This window comes from Lemur catta, chromosome 10 (assembly GCF_020740605.2).
Source record: "Lemur catta isolate mLemCat1 chromosome 10, mLemCat1.pri, whole genome shotgun sequence".
NCBI classification, from domain to species: Eukaryota; Metazoa; Chordata; class Mammalia; order Primates; family Lemuridae; genus Lemur; species Lemur catta.
In genome coordinates this window covers 84,117,958-84,145,681 of record NC_059137.1, presented here as the reverse complement: position 1 = coordinate 84,145,681, position 27,724 = coordinate 84,117,958, and the positions used below count along the sequence as shown (strand labels likewise).

The following is a 27,724-nucleotide window of genomic DNA, read 5'->3' as shown; positions in this document are numbered from 1 at the left end:
TGCAAAAGTAGTTTATGTGAACCCAATTAATAATTCAAGAATGACTTCTTGAGATTTTTCTTAATATTATATTGGAATTTATTTTAATGAAGAAAAAGCCTTTCAAGGATATTTTCAAAGCTGTTGTTTCCAAGGAGAAGACACAAAGCACGCATAGCTATTATTTCTTTTGAGATATCGTCTAAAAATTTTTTAGAATTTTTTAGAATCTCAGTGGTCATTTCAGGGAGTTTGTCAGTCTTTTGCCTGTACTGTGAGTTAGGAAAGTAGGGAAAGAGAAGGCTGTGTCCCCTTCGCCCCCTAGCATACAGCAGACAGGAAGTTTGGTATTAGCCGCTACTATGCTTGGCGCTCCATCGCTCCACATGCAGGAGTTGCTCCTGTGGACGGAAAGCTGGAATACAATTTAAATTTTAGACGTCTAGCAGGGCCAGGACTGCCGTTAAGGGACTATCACACTCGTCTCAGGCACAAACCTTAAGCAACACCTAGCAATGAAGATAACATTTTATGCAATATTTTTAAAACAAAATTTAATACAAAAAATTGGACAAAATGGTCACATTTTAAAAGCCAGGATTCGACTCTGCGCTTGCACAACCGGGCCTCACTCTCCTTCCGAGCTTCTCTCCGTACGGCCAGAATTCCTAGCAGAGGGAAAGTGTGCGCGCATCTGCACGAGTATATGCTCCATCTTTCTCATTTGAACCGAAACGAAAAATGATCTTCCCTGGGTGTTTCCCCTGTGTGCGGCGAAGAGCCGGGCGATAACGCCTGGCGTTTTCAACCTGCAGCCGGAGGGTGACTGCGGGGACGCGGCGTGAGTCGGAACCGCGGCCGCCCCGCCCCGCGTGGGGACAGGGGCTGCAGGTGCTTTGGGGAAGAGCCCGCGGAAGGGGAGTGCGGGGGGCGCGGCTCCCGTCCCGCTCTCCTCCCCGACTCGCATTTGCCACCTGCCACCTCCAGAGGCGTGTGTCCGGGACACGCTGCCAACCTGCCGCCTCGCAGCCAGGTGCGGCGGCCGCGCAGCCCCGGGAGCCGGGAAGCTGGCGCGGCGACGCCAGGCGGCTGTCCTCGGAGACGCGGCCGGGGCTGGGGCGGGGCGCGAGGGGGAGTCTGCAGCGGGGCGGAGAGGCTGCAGCTTCTCCCCGCCCGGTGGGGGCGGCCAGGGCGGGAGCGAGACAGCCGGAGAGGGAAGCGGAGCATCGAAGACCCGCAGGGGACGGGAGTGAGGGCGGGAGCGACGCGCAGCAGCCCTGCTCTGCTGTCTTCTGGGCGCCCGGGGAAAGTGAGCATGGCCTCAGTCGCCGGAGCCTTCCTCAAGGTGCTGCTGCTTCTCCCGGCGCAGACTTGGAGCCCAGTGGTAGCAGGAAATCCACGTAAGTACAGCAAATGGTTTCAAACTTGCACTAGGCTAACTGGAAAACTTTGTATTTTTATTATCGGTAATATTTGGAGTGGGAATTACAGAGCATGCTCCTGAAAATAAAAAACCTTTTAATAAAAATCTATGGAAAAGAAAAAAAAATCTATTGAATTGCAACCTGAAAAATAGAATTATGTTTACAATAGACTTTCGTCTTGTGGGGGAGTCTAAAATACGTAATGCGTGTTCTTATTTTTTTAATCTATATATTCGAAAATTCATGGAGACAGTGAACGTTTTGTAAAATCTGAAAATAACATCTTAATAAAGGATTAGCCTGTAAATACTGTCATTTATTCGTTTTTTAGGATTTTAGCGTTTTATAGGAATTAAGCCTAACAGGGAAATAACTGGCAGACATTACATCATACTGCATCAACTTGGATGTTAGCAGCATACAGTTTTGCTGACCTTGGCAGCTTCAGAGTTAAGGTATTAATTAACTCCTGTGCATTACAGGGGCAGCACACCTGTAGGGGAACTTAATTTAAGATCCCAAAATTAATAACCTGCCCTGACTACTATGGGAATAACACTTGGACACTCCCCTGACAGGGAGCTTTATTTCTAAAAGTACGAAGTTCTTGCTTAAAGACAAAACTTAGCCAGTCATTTAGGTGATCTTGAAAATTATTTTACATCATTTAATTTGTCATTGGATGCTCTGTTTTTGATTTTCCTTGATTTGGTAAAAATTTAGGAAGCCTTTATTTCTAGAATGGGCTATGATACTAATATAATCATGAGATTCCAAATAGTTGAACAGAACCTAATGCACCCAATTTTATCGTACGCAAAAAATATTTTAAAATGTTTTTGCTTGGATTAAGTCTGTATGAGGGAGATGTATTCCTTTCTTAATTAATTTAATCCAATCATGAAATAAGAGTTTTTAAAAGTATCTTCCTCGCACTAAGATTATTTTTAGTTTACTTTCATTGCAGTCTCTCCACTCTCAGTCTCATCCCGCTTCCTACCAAAATCTCTTTTGAAATCCGTTCAGATAAATGCTAGTGACCATATTCTGAAATTTAGATTGCTGCAGGACAACCACGAGTGGCTTTCAGCAGTTTACCTAACCTGTCATAAAGTTTGCCATAGCTCAGTGTTGTTCAACCCGAAGGCTCAAGCCTGGATCCTTCACGCATACTGCACTGACGTGGGTGTGGACAGTGAGCACCATCGTTCAGTCCTCCTCACTTAATCCTACACTATGTGTGCCACTCCTGAAATGAACTGCTGACCCCTTTGGGCAGATGCTTTACCAAATGTACAGATTCAACTTTAATCTACTTTTCTGAAAAGGCTTGTAAATAAAACACACATATTTACCTCAAATAAAAATCCTCGGGTCCTGCAGTGGAAACTGCTCTTTTGCTTAAATAAATACATAAATGAGAAATGAACTACTTATATTTTAGAAAGGCGTACTAAAATAATTCAGTAATCAACTGGTAAAATACAACAACAACAAAGTAAGTCACTAGAGGTCACTCTAACTATTCACTAAACAGGGCATCAGACAGACTTTCCTTGTGGAAAGCAGAGCCATTCCACGGTTGTGATTAATTTTCATGCGCAGGATTAGTTGTATTGATAGCATTTTGCTTGAAACCAGTGGAAGGATTAAGAAGCTGACAGAAGTTAAGCTGTTCTCTTTTATGGTGAACATTCTTCTCAGAAGAGTAGAGGTCATCTGAGATGATCTATGCAGAACACATATACATGTTCAAAATGGACTTATCACCAAACTTAGCTCTCGACAGTGGCTGGATGACACTTAAAATTTTTGTGGGTTTTTTTTTCTAGTTTTATGGGTTTTTTTTTCAGTCTTTTTTTGATAAGGAAACTTTTAGCATCTCTATATTGAATAAATTTTATTAATTTTAAATTACCTTTTAGATCAAGAAATTTTTCCAGATAAGACTGTATAACATCTTCAAGAGGGAACCCTCTTGAATACCAATAAGCAAGTCAGTAAGAACATCTGACAGTCTCTGTCTCGTGCAGACACCATGACTTGCTCATATTATTTACACCTGGTTCTCCAGAAACATATTGTTCATCCACCAAAGGAGCCTGTGGATGATGGCATGAAATACTGGTTCACATGCAGAGAGGTCATGGGAGGAGCTCTCTAAACATTTGATATTTTAGGGAGTATATATATTTTTCTTGAATGTTAGTTGACCTGACAAATAAATGGGAAAATTTTATGTTAGGAGAATTCTGCTTGAGGGAAAATAATTTTCTTAACTTCAATGCTCATAGATTTGCTCTTTTGCTTGTTTTGACTACTTTGAATTATCCTCATACTCTTCATCCTTCTGAAGAGGAAATATCTAGAAGGGACTGCACTTTTTGCATTTTATGATAGTCACTGCTAATGTAAAAGCAGTAAGGAAGTCACCTGTTTTTCCCTCTGAACTATTCGGTAAACGTGGGTATAACATTTTGAGAACAGATCTTCTGAGTATTGCACTTTCTTTATGTTGTTTTATCTGTTGTTGATTTCTTCACTTATTACCAGAGGATAGGAGTAAAGACTTGCAAACATCTCTGTATGTTGCAGTCATGCTTGTGACTCTATCATTTCCTTCTGAACACCAAGACACTGTGGGGTGCGGGAAGGGGAGTGGGGAGGATTTGACTTCTGTTGTACCTTGGTTAATCAATATCAGTGCCTAGTAATAAGAATCCGATTAGTCATAACTTAAATTCTTTTCCTGTTCTATCACTTTGTCTCCCTAAGAGTGAATGAAAGGTCACTTACTGCTCTCATCCAGTCCCTGAAAACAATAGGAAGAATAAAGAGAATGATTCAGCTGTGGGCACTGATCCCAGAGACAAATGATCAAATGTCTGGGTGGATTTCTCAGAAATGCCTGTAATTGATAAAATGCTGAGTAATAGCCTTTGATGTAAGTTTTCAGTGGATTAATTTATTCATTGCTTTGCTAAAAACACTTTTAATTGTTTCATTTTTTTCCCCTAAATGGTTATATTTTTCAAGTTCACTAGCCAGGCCTGGGAAAGAAGTATAAACCTACATAGAATGTGTGGGTTAGTTACAAAAACTATTTATGATGTTAAATGTGTCAGGAAAAATATCTCCCAGAGTATAGGGATAATTACTTTAGCAGATGTTCAACTTGGACCTTTTAGTAAGACCATCTAAAAAAAAGAATCTGCGGATGAGTAACAGACTCTTAATTTTAGTGTCAAATGGTACTCCATAAAACATGGAGTTCAGATGTCTTTATTCACTTCCTCCAAATTTTATATGAACAAACTTAGTAGAGCATAAGTAGCCCATGGAAATGATAATCAATTCCAACAAATTGATTTGATCATGAGAAAAAGTCAAATTACTTGTTATTCCTCTTCCCTTCTCTTCTTGGGTAGTTCAGTCCAAAGCCATTCATTGGGTCCTAGAAGGCAGGCATCCGTGCTAGGTAGTGTGGAGGCCGAGGGGCATGGCACAGCGTTCAGAAGCCCAGCAGGGTAAGGAAAGCATCCACAGAGCAGCAAGGGTGGGGACACAGAGGGACAGGAGAGGGTGCTGATGGTGACTCGTTGTCAGAGGTTGAGTGGGGTGAGGAGCGAGGCATTCTAGATGGAAGGAAACTAAGAAAGCATGGCAGCTAAATGCTATTCTGGATTAAATGCTTATGTGATAAAGGGCTTTATTGAAATTGTCCAACTCGAACAAGGTTGAGGATAAAAGTTGGAGCTCGATCCGAGATGATTGTGATGGTGACATTATGATTCATGTAGGAGAGTATCTTTGTTGGAGGAAATGCACACTGAGGTATCAGGGAAGATGTAGCATATTAGCATAGTTCTTCCTCTCTTTCTATAAATTTGAGATTGTTTCAAAATTAAATGTTTCTTTTTAAAAATCATTAAAGATTGTGTTTAATAAAAGCGTGTACCAATAGAAAATCTCAAGTAAATAAACTTAAATTGATGCTTTTTACCTAAGACATACAGATTGAAAATAAAAAGGTCAAAAAAAAATTAAATAGTGAGAAATAACTGTCTATTTCTTTATAACTCTAAATCCAATTAGCCTGAGTTTCTGAATGACAAAGATGTAATTGACATTGGGATTGTTTCCCATCCTCTTTTTGGAAATTTATTGGCTGTGACTTCTACATCAGACTTTTTCAAAGTACTTTCTAAAGCTTGAATATCTGAATGAACCAACAGTCAGCTGCTCTTCTAGAATGAGCTTCCCACTTTTGATAAGACTTTTCGCTGAAGAGTTGGTTGCCTTTTGAGGCAATTGCTCTGTGTTGTTAGAGCATTTGCAAAAGCTTGACCGTATATGACCATAACCATGTCAAATCTACTGTTACTGCATTAAAATATTCTTTTCTACTTGACATCTAAAGCATAGAATTGTTTGTTTGTAAATGTCTTTTGTAAAGTATTTCCTATATCTGCTAAATATGATGTGATATTATATAAAAGAAATATGTGGAATTCATTACTTATTATCATAGCCTTAACTGGCCTAAAGTAAATCCAGTTTTCTAAAGAATGAAGTGTATGCTTAGTTTGAAAATTTTATAATTAAGCTACTACTCTGGTAATAAAAACAGAAAAATATTGTAAAGTAAGGGGTGAAAATGATCTTGTTTATGTTCCAATTAGTGAGCATTTTTGCTTTAATAAGATGGAGAATGACTGAAGTCTAAAAACATTTGAGATTTTAAAATGATTTTAACATTGTAACTACAGGATTGTAATTTAAGTAGTATACCTAGTTAATAAGACAGAGATAAAAGGAATTTTTAAGAATTAAATTACCAAGAAAAAATGGTCTAATATATATCACTTGGGCTATAGCTCTAATTACTTTTTATTAAGTTTAATTTCATTTCTTGAGCATGTGAAAACAAAGATATTATATGCTTCTGATTCACAGATGTGTTTGTGTCCCATTAGCAATCAAGACCTTAAGAGGATTTTAGGTTAAAATTGACATATTGAGTTGTGTCTTCCAAAGTTTTATATGTAATATTTTATTTTTTTTCAGGAAATATATAACTTGCAGTTCTTTTACTTAACTTGTTCTGTAGTTACATCCCATGGAAAAAAAGTTTCATGAACGTCATTGTTTCTCAGGCAAATGTAGAGTTAGGGAGACAATGTACATATTGGGAATCTTTTAGAAGGCTTGAATCTCCTATGACTTTGAGCTTGAACTCTCTGACCTGTTTGAGAGATTGCCTCACTGTCCTTTCTGGGATCTCCTCACTCTCCCTTTTCCTCATAGCCCTTTTAATATAAACCCAGTGTTTATGGAATTCCAAACCCAAATGGAAGAATTTCTTTGGAAACTGAGCAAACAATTGAATTACTCTTTGACTTAGTGGAGTGATTTGATTTAAAATATTACCTATCACATTTAATATCTATTAAATCTGATTTAATAGATATTAGTATAGATAGTATCTATCTATACTGCCAGTATAGATAGATAATTTGTTTTGGGTTTTTAAATCTATTAGCCCTCAGACAAGCTGGTATACTTTAAGTTGAATCGGTGTTTTAGGGGCAATTAAGTTGCTGGGATGCTGAGATAAACAACCACATTTTTATATGAGTATATATTTGTCTGGGATGTGGGTGGGAAAGAGGTTGTAGGGGAATTAAAAAGACACTGTCTTAATGCTGCATATTGGATTAAGTGAAATAACAGAACTAGGTGGGTTTGTGTTTGCTACCATTGGTAGGAGAGAATATTTGCAGCTTACATTTATAACAGAGTGAGGGATTAAAAATACAATATTATGCCTGGTCTGATACAGTTAACCACCCTCCACCACACACACACCACACACACACACACACACACACACACACACACACACACACACACACAAACTACAGAAGAGGAGTGCCCTTTCAGTCATCCTGTCTTTAACCCAGCTTCTGACAGGTCCCTGTATTCTAGTCTTTTTTTAACACAGCAGTGAAGATAAGGAACGAGGAAAAGGCTTTGATTTAAAGATCACTTGATATAATAGATTCCTAGTTTAATTGTGAAGATAAATCCATTATTAACACAGATACAAAGAGAAAAGTATCTTAAGCAAAACCTCTATTATGGCAGATAACCTTTGAAGGATTGTCCGATTTAGGTCTTCCATTTTAGATGATTTTTTTGATTTTTACATATCTCTGTAACAGCAATAATATTTAAATGCTTGATGATTCTCAACTTTAAGGACTTGTGATAGAACTTCACATTTGCTATAATTAAGATATTTACAATTTTATTAACAAGATTGGTAGAGAAAGTAATACAACATCAAATGGGAAAACAAGTATCTGTATAATGTTATAAAAGCTTTTCAAATAGGCTGTCTTGTTCCATGTGTATATGATTGTTGTGCTAATTTGAATTATTGTACAGCACCAGGGGAAAGTCCATAGTTATGTTAAGAAACCCCTTATAAGCCTATGAAATTTTATAGCATTTCCTGTCATGTCATAGAACCTAAAATTTGTAAATGTTAGGAAAAGTTTGGGCTCCCCAATAGGAAAAGATGTCACTTATCTTTAAGAAAGCAACTCATTTATCTCCTTCTGTTCTCCTTGTCCATTAACAATTAAAGGAACCCAAATAATCTTTTAACATTGTAATACTACTAAGGTAATAAAAATATCACAGATTTTGAGGTATCATGAATTACAGTATATAATAATAATTTACTATTCTTCATGTACAAAAATAAGCTTAAGACACTTACTAATAAAAGCTGGACTGTAAGAGATTTATTTCAGTAGTGATTTCAAAGGGCAGGCAATGCTTACTGACTATAGAAAGGTTTTGAGATCCCTAAGTTCAGGACTCCTGTCTTGTAATGCAGCCCACAGCATGTGCGGACACCCACCTGGGCCCATCCATGGTTCTTCCTCAGGAGTTGGAGGCAAGGAAATTGATGCGAATATGCTGATGCTCATGTTGCTTGCTGTGCTGTGAATAATGACGTCCTTTGCTTTGACCCAGGAGTCTTCTGACACATCCATGAAGCTGGCAGGCTCACTTGTTAGCTTGCATGTGGGGTAAAAATCTCAGACCCGTCACAGTTCTTGATAGTGTGCTTGCCTGTGAAATGGCCATCTTCTTCATGGATATAATTATAACATGGTCTAGGAAACAGTGAGAAGATATTCCCTATTCGGATTAGCAAACATTTCAATATAAAAATAGCATATGTTCTTTCATTAATCACAGTTGACACATTCTGGAGAAGAGGTCCGGCAGCTTTCGCCTTTTGGATAGCACAGCTGAGTCTACTGCACTCATCTCTGCTTTCACGGACTTGAGGAAGAACTGCTGTGGCAGAGCTCATCTTCTGGGTCGCCAGGGTTGATTGCCGATTTGTTTTGTTTGTTTGCTTGCTTGTGGCAGACTAGGCAGGTGTCCTCTCCTCCTTCTTTGCTCCATGTGAAACCTATCCCTTTGATTTTCTTACTGTATTTTACGCAATATTTTAAAACGCTACCCATATTCTATTCTGGAAAGCCTACTATCCTACCCAGAGTTTTCCCAGAAAGCTGGGCCTGTGATATGCTTTTGTGCATGTAGTCTACTTTGGAGAGTGATCTCATAAAAGAGAGAAGAGTGGAATAGAGAAGGAAAAGGCAGTAAAGGGTGCATCGTTAGCTGGTCACTGCTGTGAGCAGCTAGGGCTTGAACTCCCTGGGACCTCTCAGGAAGCCGGTAGGATGTGTCTCAGAATTGTGCCCCTGACAGACAGCAGAGGGCATGCATTCATCCCTAGTCCTGTCCCATGTTACAGCACTGCTCTTAGGTGCTAACTCCTGGCTCTAGGGTACGGAATATGCGTGAGTTGAGACTGGGTTTCTGCAGGCATCTCAGGCCGAGAAATCTCAGATGCCAAGAGGCCAAGAGACAGAGAACTTCCTGGCACTTAGGAAGGTGCTGCCACATTACACTTGTGAGGAGCTGGTTAGCTCAGCCCTGGCCAGAGTGAAAGGCGAGCGAAAAAAGTGTGAGGCGAGGCACAGGGGGTGACCTGCCATGGTATAGTTTATAATCATAGTACACTGGTCTGCAGAATGAGTCTGTGAATTTATTCAATTTTAATACATTTATGTTAAGAAAGCAAGATTTGCCTTCATGCTACATTAACGTCACACCTATCTCTCACTGCTGTTTCCTACTCAGTAATTTATAGAATTTACACGTTTCTCTGTGTCTTTTCCCAAGCATCATCTGTTCCCACACGCAGGTCCCAGGGGTGGTCTGACACATTCCAGGAGCCAGACCCTGGTCAGCTGGTCATGACAGTCACTCTTCCTCAGAGTCACGTCAACAGAGCATGGCTCCTCCCTCAGGACTGAGGTTCTCCTGTGTCCCCTCATCCCCATCTGCTGCTGCACGTGGCTGCCGTGTGGCTCCCCTGAGTGAGATGCCGCTCCTGCTCCAGAAGGCATCCTCGTTTCGTGGGAGGCAAGCCTCAGTGTTTCAGAAAAGCAGACAGACATCATCGGGGCCCACACACATGTGCGAAGGCTCTGGGACGGGGGCGGGGGGAGCTTGAGTGGAACCCCGACTGACAGATGATGAAGCCTAACAGACAGGGGGGGATGCAGTGTCATCGGGAGGTCAGTGTACATGGGCCCAGGCACAGCACAATCGGGAAATGGCAAGAGACCACTCTGATTAAAGGAGGGAGCTCGTCTGAGAAATTGGCAGGGGACCTGGCTGTAGTGCAGAAGGTGACAGGAAACAGATGATGAAGGGACTAAGTGCCAGGACATGACACTTGAATTTGAGAACGTGTGCGATGGAGATCCATTGGAAGTGTGTGAGATCCTTGTTTGTGAGACTTGTACACAGCAATATTTTTAAGAAGTTTCTGCTATGGTGATAGGTAAGGTGTGTGGGGGGGATCAGTAAATACACATCGGCTGTAAGGATTAGTTAGTAGTTGACGTGAGGACCTGGAGGAGGATGGTGGTAGTGACAGTGGAAAAGCTACTGCACATACAAAAGAAAGTGTGGAATCCTTCACGGTTTATTGGCTGTGGAGTGAAACTAGGGGGTGGGCACTAAGGACAGTGTACTAATTGGGCATCTTTCAGTTGCAGGTGAAAAAAATCTCAAATCAAATATGCTTAAACAATAAAGGAAATTAAAATTACCACTCGGTTCCAGCCAGGCTGAGTTTTGGCAATCAAATTCTGTCATCAGCAGTCTGCTTCTTTCCTCCTTTCAGTTTTGTTTTCCTCAACGCTGGCCTCATTCGTGAGCAGCTCTGTGCAGTAGCTTCGGGCATAGTGTTCACTAGCTTAGAAACGTGATTACGCATCTTTATTTTTGTTTTTAGCAGTTTTCAGTTCTGGAGCTATTATGCCTTTATTTGTTTACTCCGTTCAGTGGGATACGCTTCACAAGAGCGGAGCCCACAGCCCCGGAGCATAAAGGGATGCCTGGCACAGTGTAGATTTTTAACAAACGTTTGTTGAATGAATGAATGGATATTTTTCCCAGGAGCTCAGGCCGAATTCCCAGGTTTTGCTCTCATTCTTTCAGCACGGGCTTCCTGACCATCCTTGCACAATCCTTCCCATTAGGATGCGGCCTTCAGGTGGCCAGGCCCGGGCCGCGTGCCCGGTGTGGACCCAGGTGGTAGGCTGAGCCTCACCCCACGCCATGAAGTGAGAGTTAGGGAAGGCAGTCACTCAAGATGATCAAATGGAGGCGCAAGACCCCTTGAAAAAGAAGTTTCTGCAAGGCAAAAAATTAGATGTCGTGCTTGCCATCACTGCCGTGTTCGCTGTGCTTGTGCTGCAGAACGCCCTTAGATAGCACTGCATAGATCGACTCAGGTCCATTGTAACGAGGTAAACTTCCACTACCTTCTAAACAAAAGTTTATTTAAACTCTCATTAAAATAATGTTAAGGTACATTAAGAACTTAAAAGGCAGGTGATGCGTGGAAAGGAGGAAATAGCAGTGTATCCGGCTGAGCACATGGACCGGTCCTGAAGGAGGCGTGGGCACCGCTGCCCGGTAGGATTCGCTTTCCTTACGGCGTCCTCACTGACTCAGCCGTGGAATGACACGGAAGCATCTCTGTGGAGTTAGTGCATTTTCCCTCAGACGGTCTCTGAAAGGACATTAATCATATTTTTTAGAATGAAGAGGTTTTCTGTACACCTGGTGATAATAAAGTAACTGTTTGTCTAACTCTTTGATAGCAGGTTGTGTGTTTTTCTGATAATTTGGTGCTGATAACTTGCCTGCCCCTCATATTATCAGTCCTGGGGTCCCCTCCCCTCTTCCTCTATCCTTAGGTTCCACCAACACAGTGACTGGCTTCCTCCACAGTCAAGAGAAAGTGGGAGCCCCCAGCTAGCACCTGGCAGAGTGACTTAGCATCGTGCCGTCTTTTTCTGAAAGATTTGCTTATCTGTGTGCTTCAAAATGGATATTAATACCATTTTAAGTGAAACTTTCCTGCATTTTTCCCTAAAATATCAGTATGTAATTCCATATAAATGGTGTGTTAGTTTCCCATGGCTCTTGTAAAAAAAATGAGCACAAACTAGATGACTTAAAACAACAGAATTTATTCTGTCACATTTCTGGAGGCCAGAAGTTTAGCATCAATATTGGTGGTCTAAACTCAAGACACGAGCAGGGCCGCACTCCCTCCGGAAGCTCCAGGAGAAATACGTTCTTTGTTTCCTCCAGCATCTGGTGGCGCCTGCACATCTCCTCTGTGGCCACCTCTCTCCTACTTCTGCCTCCATCTTCACAGCACCTTCTCCTTTGTGTGTGTGGCCTGCATCTCTCTTACAAGGACAGTTCTGATGGCATTTAGGACCCATCCTAATACTCCAAGATGATTTCCTTATCTCAAGGTTTTTAATCACATCTGGAAAACCTTATACCTATAAGGTAGCATTCACAGGATCCAGGGATTGGGACATGGATGTATCCTTGGGAGCCATTGTCATCAGCCTACCACAAATGGTGTGTAAAACTCACCTCTGGTAAAGGCATTCAACCACAAACACAATGCCGTTTGGTTGTTTAATGAAATCCTTTAAGGAATAGTGTGATTTTTGATGCAGAGCTCTACCCAAAGATGCCAGACGTATCCTTGTTTAGCTTTAAAGCCCCTTTCCACAGAGTCAGCTGTATCCTCCTCTCTTGGCTTCTCCCATTTCCTCTGCAGATAGGGGTAAAATCTGCACTTCTACCATCCATGCATTCATCTTTATTTCTTTCTTATCATCAGATCCCAGAGCAACACGTCACCGTTTGGAAATGCATGGTTTATGCTCATCTTTCCCAGAGGCACCATGACACGTGTCTCTCCTCTCATAGTGTTTGCTCTTTCAGAAGCTGGTTTTATTCCTAAGCAATTAAGAAGCTTCCACACATTTGGGAAAAAATAGTATTATCTATTTTTTTTTGCTCTGTTATCTGTTCACATAACAGATATTTACACATCCCCCTCCCATGTCCCATGTTAGATTGTAAACCTCTTGAACCCAGAACTATGTGTCTCTTTATCCCCCACAATGCTTTGCATGTGGTAGGTGCTCAATACACTTTTATTGACTAAGTGAAAGAATTAATACTTTCAAATTAAATGTTGTTTTGAAAAGTACATCAGCTCTGTCTGACTTAGGAAAGTAGGAGAAATTCCTGAAATTTGTTAATCAAATTTTTTATATTCACATGTTAAAAGTTGAGCCTTAAGATTAGAATATCTGTGAATTCAGTGTTGATTTGTAGAAAGCCCACAGACTAATTTTGAATGTTCCACTGTCTTTTGTGAACATAATACTGAAAAATGGTTTCTGGCCCAAATCTTTCATAGGCAGCGTGGCCCAAATCACAAAGCATGCTGAGAGCATCTATCAGGGAGAAATGGCAAGCTGACCATGATGCCAGGCAGGGGCAGGGGAATAAATTGGACCATGCAATCTGGTAAGGAGCCTCCCAGGAAGGGCTAATCACCAAGACCAAGTCAGCAAGTGCAGGGCAATGCGGTGAGCCCAAGGCCGGCTGGTCTAGCATCAGTTGTCAAGGTGGTGGCGTGAGATGGCTGTGTGAGGGTAGCACATGGGATGCCCTGTAGGTTTACTTCTCTTCTCTCTCAACCACTAATTCACTTCTCTCATGCTATATTTATTCTCTGCATTTTTACAAACACCTCTCCCCTTCTAACCTGTAACTTTTAGTATGAATCCAACTGTCACCCAGCTCAGCATGTGAGATTTTAACAAAGTTCACCATTTTTGAACAAGTATGAAATAACCCCAAAGAAAACTTCTTAAATCATCTTCAACTATGATTTTCTAGTAGAAAAATAATATAAAATACATCTATGTGGTAATTAATCCCTACCTTTGGATGGTGGGATTAAATATGAAACAACATGTATCTATAGCATCCTTCTATTGAGCCATGGAAATACAGCAGATCTTAACCAAACTTCCTAATAAGCTGAGGAGGTTCAGACTCAGTAACACCTGTGGGATGTCCACCATATTTTTGACTCTGAATCTCGGTAGTGTACAACTCTTTCTAAGAAGAAACTGTTCACAAAATTCAAAGTGGTATGGAAAGAGCAATACATAAACTTAGATACCAGGTATGTTCTTTTATTTTGTCTAATTTATTATTTTTATGAAGGACAGATTTCTTCAAGCCTGTGCCTAGAAATTTTCTTCATTACAAAGTGAATCTTTGGCAAACAAATGTTATTGACTTGAATTTTCTAAAGGTGAAATTGAAAATTTCAATAATTTTGTTTCTAGCTGTATTTATAGATCTATTCTTGAACCATAATGATACTGGAATCATCTGAGACTAGTGAAACACATAGTTAGGACACCAGGGAGAAACCAAGGGAAAGAGTAAAAGTGATATTATCTATTACACCTATTTACAACATTCTTTTGAGATCACCTTAGAGACTTGAATTGTAATGTCTCTAGGCCTCTTGTCTTTTAGCTTGAATGATACAATTTAATCTCATAATTTAGAAAAATTAAGTTTAATTAAATTTACTGGTTAATTATAATTCTATTTGTTTACATATTCAATTAATAAATGTTCAATTGAAGTTTATTGAGCATGTGCTATCTTTCAGCTTCTGTGCTAGCTATACAGCCTATAGAGTAGGGAAAGACTTGACCTGTGTCTTCAAGAGCTCGTGACTCCACAGGGAGAGCTAGCATGTGAGCCAGGAATCCCAAGGACGTGTGAAAAGTCCGGGGCCATAGTCTGGAAAGACATTGTGGTACACAAGCATCATGAGTATAGTTAGTGTGTTTTTGTTTTTATCCAAAAGTTTTTAATGCTACTTTTGAAGATGTTCCTGGATTTCATTCCCCTGCCCCCACCCCCTAGCACAAATGGGAGAACACAATATCAGACAGATGGGCTTAGGGGGCAGTATTCCCTAGTGATGTCCTTCCTGCTTGGACCCTGCTGTGATCCCTTGTGGTGGTGTGGGACCTGTCATCCAAGGGCGGAGAACAGGCTTCGTTGCCTTCTTATATCTTAGCATCTTCATGGTTTGAAAACACCTTTTTAGAAAATTTAAGTAAAGTTCTTAGCAAGCTAGATTAGTATTCCTCTATTTTTCTTAGCCCATTATGTAGCATATCTGCTGATGTCTAAGCATCCTCACTGCCCAGTGTTATCCAGAGAACATCTGTCTGTGCTGGGAAGGTCAAGAAAGGCTCTCTTGTGATGTAAACATTTCAGGGGGAAGTTTAAAGAAGCCATAGAGAAAACAAACTTTTCTTAACCACACTGCATGAGTCTATGGTCACCCTGCTGTGCACATTTATTAATAGAAAATAATGGGTGCTCCCCATGCCAAGTGTGTTAAATTGATGCTGCTCTTTTTTAAATTTCAAAATAGTAATTAAATGGGTGAAAGTGTTTTTCTTACAAGGATATCTTGTATAATGCTTAAGTCAGGGCTTTTGGTGTGCCCATCACCAGAATAGTGTTTGTTGTACCCAATAGATAAGTTTTTACCGCTCACCCACTCTCCTGCCTTACCCCCTTCTTGGTTTCTGGTGTCCTTTATATCACTCTGTGCCCATGTGTACCCATCTATTAGCTCCCACTTATTAGGGAGAACATATGGTGTTTGGTTTTCCATTCCTGAGATACTTCTGCAAAGTGGGCAAAAGACATGAAAATACGTTTTTTGAAGGAAGATAGACAAATGGCCAACAAACATGAAAAAATGCTCAACATCACTAACCATCAGGGAAATGCAAATTAAAACTACAATGAGATACCACCATACCCCTATCAGAATGGCCATTATTAAAAAGTCAAAAAACAATAGATGCTGGTGTGGATACAGAGAGAAAGGAATGCTAATACACTGTTGGTGGGACTGCAAATTAGTATAACCTCTATGGAAAACAGTATGGAGATTCCTCAAAGAAATAAATGTAAACCTACCATTCAACCCAGCAGTCGCACTACTGGGTATCTGCCCAAAGAAAGTGAAGTCGTTTTATCAAAAAGACACTTGTATACGAATGATAATCACAACACAATTCACAATTGCAAAGATGTGGAATCAACCCCAGCGCCCTTCAATTTATGAGTAGATAAAGAAGATGCGGTAAATATAGATACTATGGAGTATTACTCAGCCATAAAAATGAATAAAATAATGTAATCTGCAGCAATGTGGAGGGATGATGTTCTTTATGTGTTAAAATCACAAGTCCCAGTGTCTGACTCACCTATATAAATGTAACATTGTCACCTCTAGGGAACATATAGAAAAATGTTTCTGTATCAAATACTTCGAATGTTTTACTAAGCAGTGAAATTCTGTTCTCCATATTTTAGGATAGATGCTTCACAATGTGTTATTTTTTTTCTGGTGTCATATCTTAAGGACATGTGACTAACTTATGGCGATTCATGTTTTCAGAAAAGCTGCTGTAATTCTAATATTTCTTTATGAAATCATATTCACTCAGACTAATTATAACCAATGAATTGTCTTTTTATTGCCCCCAGTATCATGTACTCAAGGCAACAAATAAATCAGTGGGAGAGCGCCTGGACTACCTCTTATATCTGTCTCATTGAACATAGTTGACATTTTGCTAAGTCATAGCAATCTAGTTAGTTCTACATGCTTTATTTCCTTCTGTGAACTTAACAAGTTGCTCACAAGGAAAAAAAAAGTATACAAACTATGCAGGTCAGAATCTTCTAATGATATGTTAAAAGTATAGTCTCATTCTTTCACAAAAATATCCCAGTATATGACAGAAAACATATGTTTAAAATTAATAGATGAATAATCATGCTAGAAAATTAGAAGAGGTAGCTTTCTGAATGAGAAAATATGTGGAATGTCTAAAAATAAAATGATTACAAGATTGGACTGAAGGATGCAAAATAACCTTTGAATTACTTCTGTTACACGTGGGGTTACATATGGGAAAAGAGTAACCCAAGGTGGGAATGGTTCCAGGGGCTCCTCAAGTTCGGAGATGGTGGATACCAGGAGCAGGTGGGGCATGCGGGTCCTCCTAGTCTGGTAACAAGTAAGGTAGTCTGGCTCAAACACTCCTTAACCCCCAGCAATTCTTTTAGACCAGAACTCAAGCAACAGAATATGACCCCAAGGTGAGAGTGACATGCAGGGGTCCCTGGGTTGAAAGGGCAGGCAATTTCCTGCAAGGCTAGAGATACCGGATGAAAAGGAGGAGCCCCATCCCCTGCAGGCAAGCATCCCCCAGGGACTCCTCTGCAGAGGTCTGCAGGGTGGGGTTTTACTAGTTCACCACTGCAGATGCTGCCTTTCCTGGGTCCTGGTTTCACACAGGTAACTAACTGATCTGAACACCTAGCACAAACTCCAGCTGTTTCGTCCCCAAAGGTTCTGTGCAGGGACACTGTGAGAATTTCTAGCCACAGTTAAGGTTTGGGCACAGAATTTATACTACGTGTGTGTGTGTGTGTGTGTGTGTGTACCTAAAGAAACTAAGCATCAAATTTAATTTAAAGTAGCCTTGGATTGGTGGTATAGCCAGACACCTTGCAGAATTCAGAAAATGTGGGACATTAGGGAATTGTGAGGGCTAATGAACCTGTTTTGTGTCTTCATTATGGTGGAGGTTACATAACTGTATCAAAACTAATAGAACGGTACTTTGTTAAAAAAAATTGAATAAATTCTCAGGAATTTTACTCTGTACAAATTATACTGCAGTGCAAATATTAAAATTGTTTAAAAATTAAAAGAGGAGCAATGCTTGCCCTAGGTCCTACTATATATATATTTTTAGGGCTATTATTTCCCCCAAGCTACAATCTGTATGTTAACCACATCATGGTATTCTTCCCTGGCAGGTGACTGTGATGCCCCGCTGGTGTCTGCGTTGCCTCAGTCATCCTTCAGCAGCTCCTCGGAGCTGTCCAGCAGCCACGGCCCTGGGTTTGCAAGGCTTAATCGAAGAGATGGTGAGTCTGCTTTTTCCTCATATTGCTCCTTGGTGACTCTCATTGGATTTTCATTTAGCAAAATAATTATAATGGATTGATGCTTTGCAGAAGGAAATAAAATGTGAAATAAGCATATTTGTTCACATTTGAAACTTTGAGGATGTATTTGACATGAATACATTGATCACTGTGGCTCCCTGGTCCTGCTTGGCCTCTCTTGGTCCAGCCCACATAGGCCTTGGAACAAGCCCCACCTGACTTGGACAGTGTTTGCACTCTCTGTGTACTCACTGCAACACGTAAGTATGTATTGAAGGCCTCAGAATGAGCCATGTTCGTTTGTTTACCTTGCATTGCTTTCTCCTACCTCAAGTCCACATTTTGTTGTCCCAGGTTATTTAATCATCCTTCTTTGGACAAGAAAATTGGCAAAATAAAGAAGTATTTAAAAAAGATTTTTATTATGTTATGACTACAACTCTTAGTTTATTTCTCATTATGGCTGACTTTAGCATCCACTGTGGAGAAATAAACATGTAATGGTTTATTCATGCTCCACTGTGAATATTCTATTTATATTTGTAAGCATATCTCATAAGGAGTGATTCTTTTACATATGCTTAAACAGAAGTGTAGAGAATTGAATGTTATCTTGCTGTGTAAATAAGAGGGAACTTTAAATATCATGTAAATAGAGATGATGCATCAGCCTGGCATTTTTCAAACAAAAACTAAGGTAAAACTTCTTTGAATAAATTCTTAGAAAATTGAATTTATACTATTAACAAAAAATATCTGTAGCATATATGAAAAAGAAGAAAAAAAGTGCATATATGAATATGCTTTCCTATTTCCTTATTGCCTTTTTCTTACGTGTGCTTTTCTGGTTTTGTTCCTACCTGTTGTGTTCCTTGGTGTTTTTAATATTTGAGCACATTAGTGCATTGCACACTGGGGCCAAATAAACACATTCTGTCCTTTGTTATAGGAAATACAGTAATAAAAAATGAATAACTTAACTTTTCATTCTGCTCAACATATATTTAAGTCTGTTATTTCATTCATTGCTGATATTTGGTTCTGGGTTTTTGGTTTTTTTTTTTTTTACTTTTATATTCCTGCAGAACCTAAGTGGATGGTCATTATCATTGCAACAGTGATTGAGACTGGGCACAGGGATAAAGGAAAACAAGAGTAAGCTCAAGCTGTAGCTCTTCTAGATGTCAAATCCTTTTCATTTATTTTTTTAATTTCAAGATATTAAGGGGGTACAACTGTTTTTGTTACATGGATAGCTTTTGTAGTGCTTAAGTCATGGCGTGAGTGCTTAAATCATGTGCCCATCACCCAAATAGTGCTCATTGTACTTGTTAGGTAGTTTTTTGCTCCTTTCCTTCTCCCCTTTTCAATGCCCCCCTGCTTTATTTCCAATGACTTTTATTTCCCTTTGAGCATGTGTGCCCATTGGTTAGTTCCAATTTATTATAGAGAGTACATGTGGTGTTGTTTTTTCCATTCTTGAGATACTTCACTTAGGAGACTGGTCTCCAGTTCCATCCAAATTGCTGAAAAGGCACTAATTCATCCCTTTTTATGATTGAGCAGTACTCCATGGTGTACTATATGCAATCCATGTGTGTATATATATATATACACACACCATGTTTTGTTAATCCACTCATGAATTGATGGGCACTTGGGTTGATTCCAGATCTTTGCAATTGTGAATTGTGCTGCAGTAAGCATTTGAGTGCAGGTGTCTTCTTGATAAAATGACTTCTTTTCCTTTGGGTAGATACCCAGTAGTGAGATTGCTGGATCAAATGGTAGGTCTGTTTTTATTTCTTTGAGGAATCTCCATACTGTTTTCCATAGAGATTGTACTAATTTGCAGTCCCACCAACAGTATAAAAGCATTCCTTTCTCTCTGCATCCATGCCAGCATCTATTGTTTTTTGACTTTTTAATAATGGCCATTCTTACAGGGGTAAGTTGATACATCATTGTGGTTTTAATTTGCATTTCCCTGATTATTAGTGACACTGAGCATTTTTTTATCTGTATGGTGGCCATTTGTCTATCTTCTTTCAAAAAATTTCTGTTCATGTCTTTTGCCCACTTTTTCGTGAGGTTGTATGTTTTTTTTTTTTTCTTGCTGATTTGTTTGAGTTCTTCATGGTTTCTGGATATTAGTCCTTAATGGATGCATAGTTTGTGAATATTTTCTCCCATTCTGTAGGTTTGTCAGTTTGCTCTGTTTGTTATTTCCTTACCTGTGCAGAAGCTTTTTAAGTTAATCAAGTCCCTTTTATTTATTTTTGTTGTTGCTATAATTGCCTTTGGCATCTTATTCTTTTCCCTAGTTTCTGTTGTTGTCTGTTTTGTTAAAGATCAATTGGCTGTGTGTAGATGGTTTTATATCTGGGTTCTCTGTTCTGTTCCATTGGTCTCTGTCTCTGTTTTTGTACCAATACCCTGCTGTTTTGGTAACTATTGCCTTGTAGTATAGTTTGAAGTCTGGTAATGTGATGCCTCCAGATTTGTTCCTTTTGCTTAAGATTGCTGTGGCTATTCAGGCTCTTTTCTGGTTCCAAATGAAGTGTAGAATTATTTTTTTCTAGATCTATGAAATGTGATGTTGGTATTTTGATGGGAATTGCATTGAATCTGTAAATCACTTTGGGTAGTATGGACATTTTAACAATGTTAATTCTACTGGTCCATGAGCATGATATATTTTTTCCATCTGTTTGTGTCATCTGCGATTTCTTTCCTCAGTGTTTCATAGTTCTCCTGGTAGAGATCTTTGACACCCTTGGTTAAGTATATTGCTAGGTATTTTATTTTCTTTATAGCTTTTGTGAGTGGGATTGAGTCTTTGATTTGATTCTCAGCTTGACTGTTATTGGTGTATAGAAATGCTACTGATTTGTGCACATTGAAAGAAGAGCTGTTACCCATACTGCAGAAGTTATTCTGTAATGTCAAGAAGGAGGGAATGATCTCCAAATCATTCTATGAAGCAAATATCACCTTGATACCAAAGCCAGAGAAGGACACAACAAAAAAGAAGACTACAGACCAATATCCTTTATGAGTATAGATGCAAAAGTCCTCAATAAAATACTAGCAAACCAAATCCAGCAGCACAGAAAAAAAATAATCCACCATAACTAAGTGGGCTTCATCCTAGGGATACAAGGATGGTTCAACATACATAAATCAATAAATGTGATTCACCACATAAGCAGAAACAAAAACAAAGATCATATGATCATTTCAATAAACAGAGAAAAAGCATTCAACAAAATCTAGCCCCTTTCGTGATAAAAACCCTCAAGAAACTAGGCATAGAAGGAATATATCTCAAAATCATAAAAGCCATGTATAACAAATCCACAGCCAACATATTGAATGGGGAAAAACTGAAACCATTCTCCCTAAGAACTGGAACAAGACAAGGGTGCCCACTATCACCACTTCTATTCAACATAGTTCTGGAAGTCCTAGCCAGAGCAATCAGCTAAGAGAAAGAAATAAAGGGTATCCAAATCAGGAAAGAGGAGGTCAAACTATTGCTTTTTGCTGATAATATGATCTTGTATCTAGAAAATCACAAAGACTCCACCAACAGCCTCCTGGAATAGAGAAATAAATTCATCAAAGTCTCATGTTACAAATGACTATGAGGATTCTCCAACCCAGGGATTATTTTTATTCATAGTTTGTGTTCCTGCAACTTGTAGTACAAAAGCATGATATCAATCTTAATACAATTTATTTTCATGTTAATGAAGTTAGAAAAACAGGCCTATTTCATTACTTTAGTTAGCTATTAACTGTGTTAGTTACAAATGCATTGTTGTTGTTCTTGCTTTTATGGTTTTGACTTTTTCCCCCTGCTTTATGGTATTCTGTAATATTCAACAAAGGAATTCCAAATTGGGAGTGATTTATTGAAAGCTACAGATTATCTCTAGTGTTTTAATACCCTTTATGAGATTTATCATGGTCAGTGGAAGGGTGACTAAATAAGTATTGTCATCATAAATAATTAAACACATAAATAAATGACCCCTTGTCTCAGACATTAAAGACTTCCTCTGGTGGCGTGTAAAGATGTGAGAGCTAAAAATTAGCAGGCAGAAAATAAGTAATCGTTCAGTTGTACAGCCTAGTACTTTGTACCTATGTGATGGGAAGATGCCAAGGAAATAGCTGTGATATTAATAATTGCTAAAGCCCTTTCCTGAGGTGTGAGAAGAGAAGAAGGTGACTGTGGAATCAATGAATCCCATCTGATCCACTGTAAGGGATAAAAGTGTACTTTTTAGAGGTCTCTTCCCTCATGCCACTTAGATGCCACTAGTAAACTAGTTCTTCTATTTCACTAAATGATGAATCCATAGGACAAACAAGTGAAAGCACTTACACAAGCAACATATTAATCTGTTTTTTTTTTTTATGGAGAAGACTCAATTTTTCCATCAAACATTTTATAAGTTGTAAAGCATAATCCAAATTTACTGTCAAGTTGTAAAAATGCATCACCATGAATACTAGACAGATTAGAATGTAATTAATTAAATATGTTTTGGCTTTCCACATTTTCATAGAGTTTCAATATACCTTGAATTTTAATGTGTCAGTTAATAATAAAATGCACATTCTTTAAACAAAAATCAGTGTTATTATTCTAGCAGGCTCCATGGAAACATTTACAGGTTAAGATGGGGTCTCAGGACAGAACATGATCATGAATGTCTGTGTCTGTAACTGAACAGACATTTGAAGATACAGCATAATATGCCTTACTAAAATGGTTTTTCCCCCCATGCACTGAGGAAACTCTGAAAATGTGTTACTGGGCCTTTAATTGCATTTGAACCAAGGAAAATTTGAAATAATAATCAGAATTAGAGTTTAAAATACAATAACATCATATCATTGCTCCCAGAGACAATGAATGTGCTTTCTGTCTCTCTCTCTCTCTTTTTTTAATCTTTACCATCTGCTCAGTAGAAAAGATTCCTAAGCTAAAAAGATTCTCGATATAATATTATATTCTTGATATAATATATATTATAAAAATATAATATTATCATTTTCTATTTTTGCCGATTGTTTTTATTTACCACCACTGAGCCTTTGTATTGCCTGTAATCACTTTTAATGTTAAGATCAAACTCTGGTACAGAGACATGACAAGCAGAAAGATTTTGTTAGATATGTCATTGGCAAAGATGATTATAGCTCTTAGATAATAAGCCTCAAAAGAGACTAATTTTAAAATTCTGGTGAGGATTTTTGGGGGAATATTTTGTCCTAAAGCAACCTGCTGAGTTTTTATGACTTTATGATGATGGCACAGTGCTCATGGACCAGGTCCTTGAAGACGACAAGGAAGAAAGGACTTTTTTGGATGGTTGTTTTCTGCTGTTTAACCTATTACATAAAAGTATTCAAAAAATGGTCTTTAGATACTTAGTTATCTGATAGCTTTCTTGGGAATGCTTATAAATATTTAGGAAAAAATAATCATAATTGTGACACTTATGTTGAAGTTGACATCAACTAATTACAAAGAAAGGGGGGGAAAGCTGGTTCCTGTACTTCAGGGGATATTTCAAAATTTAATGATAAATGCTATGTTGGGCTTCACTGAAATCTCATGACCAGTTGGAGAGAGGCTGTGGGTGAGGTGCTGGGTATTCCTGCCCACAGGAAGACCTGTGTCCTGTGAACATGTGCTGTGGGTCTATGGCTAAGGAAGGGCCCATCCTACAGAGAAAATAGGGGACAAGTCAGGAAACTCAAGCAGGTCTAGGGAGGCACTGTGCACCACAGACAAGGTGGCAGAGACATGGGGCCTGTGGTCACTCAAGCCTGTATAGGCGCCTGCAGCCCAGCCTCAGATCCTGGCTGTAATGGTGATGATCTTGCTCTAGAGGCTAACAGAGCCCTGATGCATAGTGCATTCCTGACAACTCTGCAACACAAGGTACCTCCATGTCTGCAGACATTCTCTGGCTCCTCTGTCAGAGGTCAAGGCCAGCCACCTTCTGGTTCTTCTGCGGGCCGCAACACCCAGGCCACAGACTGGTATTGGTGTGCAGTCTATTAGGTGCCAAGCCACAGAGCTCTGCGACCCCACCCCCTGCCATCTGTGGAAAACTTGTCTTCCATGAAACTTAGGAACGGGGAGATCCCACACAGCAGGAGGTTAGTGGTGGGTGAACGAGCGAAGCTTCATTTGTATTGACAGCCACTCCCCGTTGCTTGCATCACTGCCTGAGCTATGCCTCCCCAGCCACCCCGACTCCTATCTGTGGAAAAATTGTCTTCCATGAAACCAGTCCCTGGTGCCAAAAAGGTTGGGGACCACTGCTTTAGACCTCCCAGGATTGCTTCACATAGGTGACTTCTTTTCCTTTCTCCTGGGCTTGATGGAAGGAAAAGCAGTACCACCCCAAGGGCATGACTACACAGTTCACCCGTAGCCTTTCCAATCTCCAAGGACCTCTTGGCTTCCCATGTCTATATTGTAGCTCTTCTTTGGGGGTGTCCCACCTCATTTTCCAAGATTGGAGTAGCTGATTCTTCTTGTTGGGGCCTCAGCTTAAACTGGGTGAGGAATAGTCCTGCACGAAGGTCCTGTTACTCATGGAAGTGTGTCCTAGGGAACTGCGAGGCCACATCATTTTATAGCAAGGGATTGTTTAAAATGCCTAAGTTAGCATTTTACTTGTTAGGGATATGAAGAGAACCAAGAAGTATATTTACTAGTTTTCCTCTCCTGAAAGTCAAAGACAATATAAGGAATTAAATTAAGTTTGTGGCAAGTGTAGAGGGGAGATCTATACTCATGTTCATGAGAACAGGCGTAAGGAAAATGATGAGCATATCATCATGATGTGTCATCATCAAAGCACAGAAAATTCATCTATAAGTAGTTAAGGACACTGCATTGAAATAATGTCAGGACCATAAGATCAAATGAAAATGAGTGGGCTGGAGAAAAGTTCAAGGTTTCCTTCCCTCAGGTTTAATGGCAGCTGTCAAGACAAAAAGATGTTTTATGAGTCTGAAAACATGCTCATTTGATGTAAGATTTAGTTTTCAAGATACCAGATTTGTAGGTGACACAAATCTGATAGGACACTTAATAATGTGATTTAAGTATCACAGACCAGCCATCCACACATTTCACCTGGACAAGACAGGTGTCTCTTCCACCCACTTGACACCCAAAACCAAACTTCTTTTGCCATAGATGATAAAATTGAGGTGTTAGTTGGACCATATTAGCATGACAGTTGAAAGCAGATAAGAAAATAACAAGTTGCAAACAAAGTAAGGTTTTTTCATTTGTTTCAGAAACTGGTTGCATAGATTTGGACAAGCTAACTTGTCAGCAAATCTTGTAAAAATGATTGTAGAATTTTAGTGGGTTCCAAATGGTATGTTAAACAAAAGCAACAAGTGAAATCAAAATCTCGTCTCTCAAAAAGGCAAATTTCTCCCAAACCAGAAATTCCTTATTGTAGGCATCCTAAACCAAAGTGCCAGGTATGAGCCTCAGGGAAGCCCTGAATCCCCTCGTACTGTAGGACAAATGGTTGAATCTGTGTACGTATGTGAGTAGCAGGAGCCAACTTACTTTATCATATTTGGAACCTATAATCATTCTTCTGCTTCGTTATCAGGGAGGCATGAAAACAGGAATCCTTAGTTTGATCTTTCACCTTTATTTACTTTACACTTTAACACGCAGCATTATTGGATTAGATCTTCTCATTTCTAGACATTCAAATTGGCTATTTCTAGATGCTTCCCACTTCACCTTCTTCCTTGTGCTTGTCTTTACCTAATAAAACACAACCAGCCCATCCTCCCGGCCTTGTCTCCCACACAGCATTTCTCCCAAGAATCATCTCCAAGTTCTCACTCCTGGTCAGCTGCATAGATGTCCCTGAGGGGCCCAAAGGCTGCTTGTAACCAGGGTCTAAGCCCTCCCGAGGAAGGAAGGCGGGCGGCTCTAAAGCAGTTTGGCAACTAGTCTTCAGAATCCTTATTAATTTATCCCACTTCTTCCAACTATTCTGTCACCTTGAAAAGCCCTGATGCGTTGATTTCTGTACCTCAAATAAAGTCCTGTTTGTAGTTGAAGCATTATGGAGGAGATGAAAGGAGGAAAACTTGGAAGGGAAATTAATAGAAAATATAGAGAATCTGTTTAATATAATTTTGCAAAATATTACTGATTTGGTTGAACATAAGATATAAATTGTGAGCAATGTCGTGATAGAATCCAGGCTGGTAAACACAGTGTCTGGGGCATGTTTACAGGAGTAGACCAGGTGGATGTTTGACAGCCCTGAGCCTCTAACATGATACCGACTAATCTGAGTAGAAAATTGACTTGCTGTAAATATGAAGATGCTGAGGGTTGGTTTGCATTTCTCCACCTTTGACATTGCATGACTTGAAGCTAAGAAGCATTTGGTGGTATATTTAATGTACAAATAAAACTGAAATAAGCTGACGAAGACTTAGGGCAAGAAATAAGATTTTGAGAGGAATTGCAGAAAACGTTTTGGTAATAATATCAAAGAAATTCAGAGAAGTCATTGAAACCAAACATTTAATTATGTTTCATAATATGTTCATTATTTCTTTTTTCTGTAACTGTTTTTGTGACACTAAATGAAAAGTTCTGAAAATTGATACCTAATTTGAAGGGTTTAAAATATGGGAATTCAAATGATTTCCTAGCACATAGCAAATTCTTAATATTTTTGAATGAATGAGTGAATGACCTGTATTAGGAAAATAGAATATATGATAAATACATGCAATTGTAGAACCTGGCTTTTTCCATCAACAATAATTGACTTTCAGGGCAAGTTAATTATGCAATGATTGTCATTGGTTTTATTTTACTTTACAATAAAGCGACCAATGCTTTGTTTAGTTAGCAAATATATAGACCTAAGTGAATTAGTTTTACTGTTTGTATTAGGTCTGCTTTCTCAAGTGCCTGTGTCAAATGAATTTGTGATTAGATGAGAGGAGAAAATCTAATCTCTTATTTTAGGCACTTTCAACAATTAATGAACATTGTAGGATTATTATTCCATGACAGTGTTTAAGATGAAAAACAATAGCCATTCTGTGTATCATTTCACACGTTGGCTAAGGACAGTGATTTATTTGTGTGTTTGGTGCCTTATGCCTCCTCTGTATATATTTTATTAGTAGGTTCAGCTCAAAATTTATTTTTCCATACTTCTAATTCCATACTCCGTATGCTGGTTTTCATATGGACTTGCCTTTCTAAGGTTAGGACAAAACACCCTCTTTGGTGTTTTCTTTCAATCCTACCTTGAATTATTTTTAAGCCAAATGCTAAGCTGGGGTAAACTGATCATAATTTGTTTATAACGAAAAAATACTAGGTACCTGAAAATTTTTCCTCTCCCTCTTTACCCATGTATTTATTATTTTGAAACCTGAAATTCCTTCAAAATTTCCCAGGGTCAAGGAGGATATATCACCCACAGCTAAGATGCTTTTGTCTTCATCTGTAACTTTGCAAGTCCTGTCCAAAAGAGGCCTCCTCTGGGCTGGAATTGAATTTAGTTTTCAAGAAACAATTATACAGAAAGTGCTTCTTCCATCTTGTTAAAATTTTCAAGTTGGAAGAAAAGACCTCTGAAGTTTCCAAATAGACTTCTAACTGACCCCTGTGTTTTTGTCCCCACACTGTAGGCGTCCTGACACAAGGGAGC

General features: G+C 39.2%; 1 protein-coding gene across 1 annotated transcript in view; it reads left to right on the top strand.

The window, feature by feature from the left end:
• Positions 1-1,158: 1,158 nt before the first annotated feature.
• Positions 1,159-27,724, top strand: part of LOC123646099 (contactin-associated protein-like 3) — a 202,134-nt gene continuing 175,568 nt past the window's right edge. The window contains exons 1-2 of the mRNA XM_045562762.1: positions 1,159-1,379; positions 17,841-17,951. Of these exons, the coding sequence (XP_045418718.1) occupies positions 1,295-1,379; positions 17,841-17,951 (196 nt within the window). The 5' untranslated portion in view covers positions 1,159-1,294. The remainder of the gene's footprint in view (positions 1,380-17,840; positions 17,952-27,724) is intronic.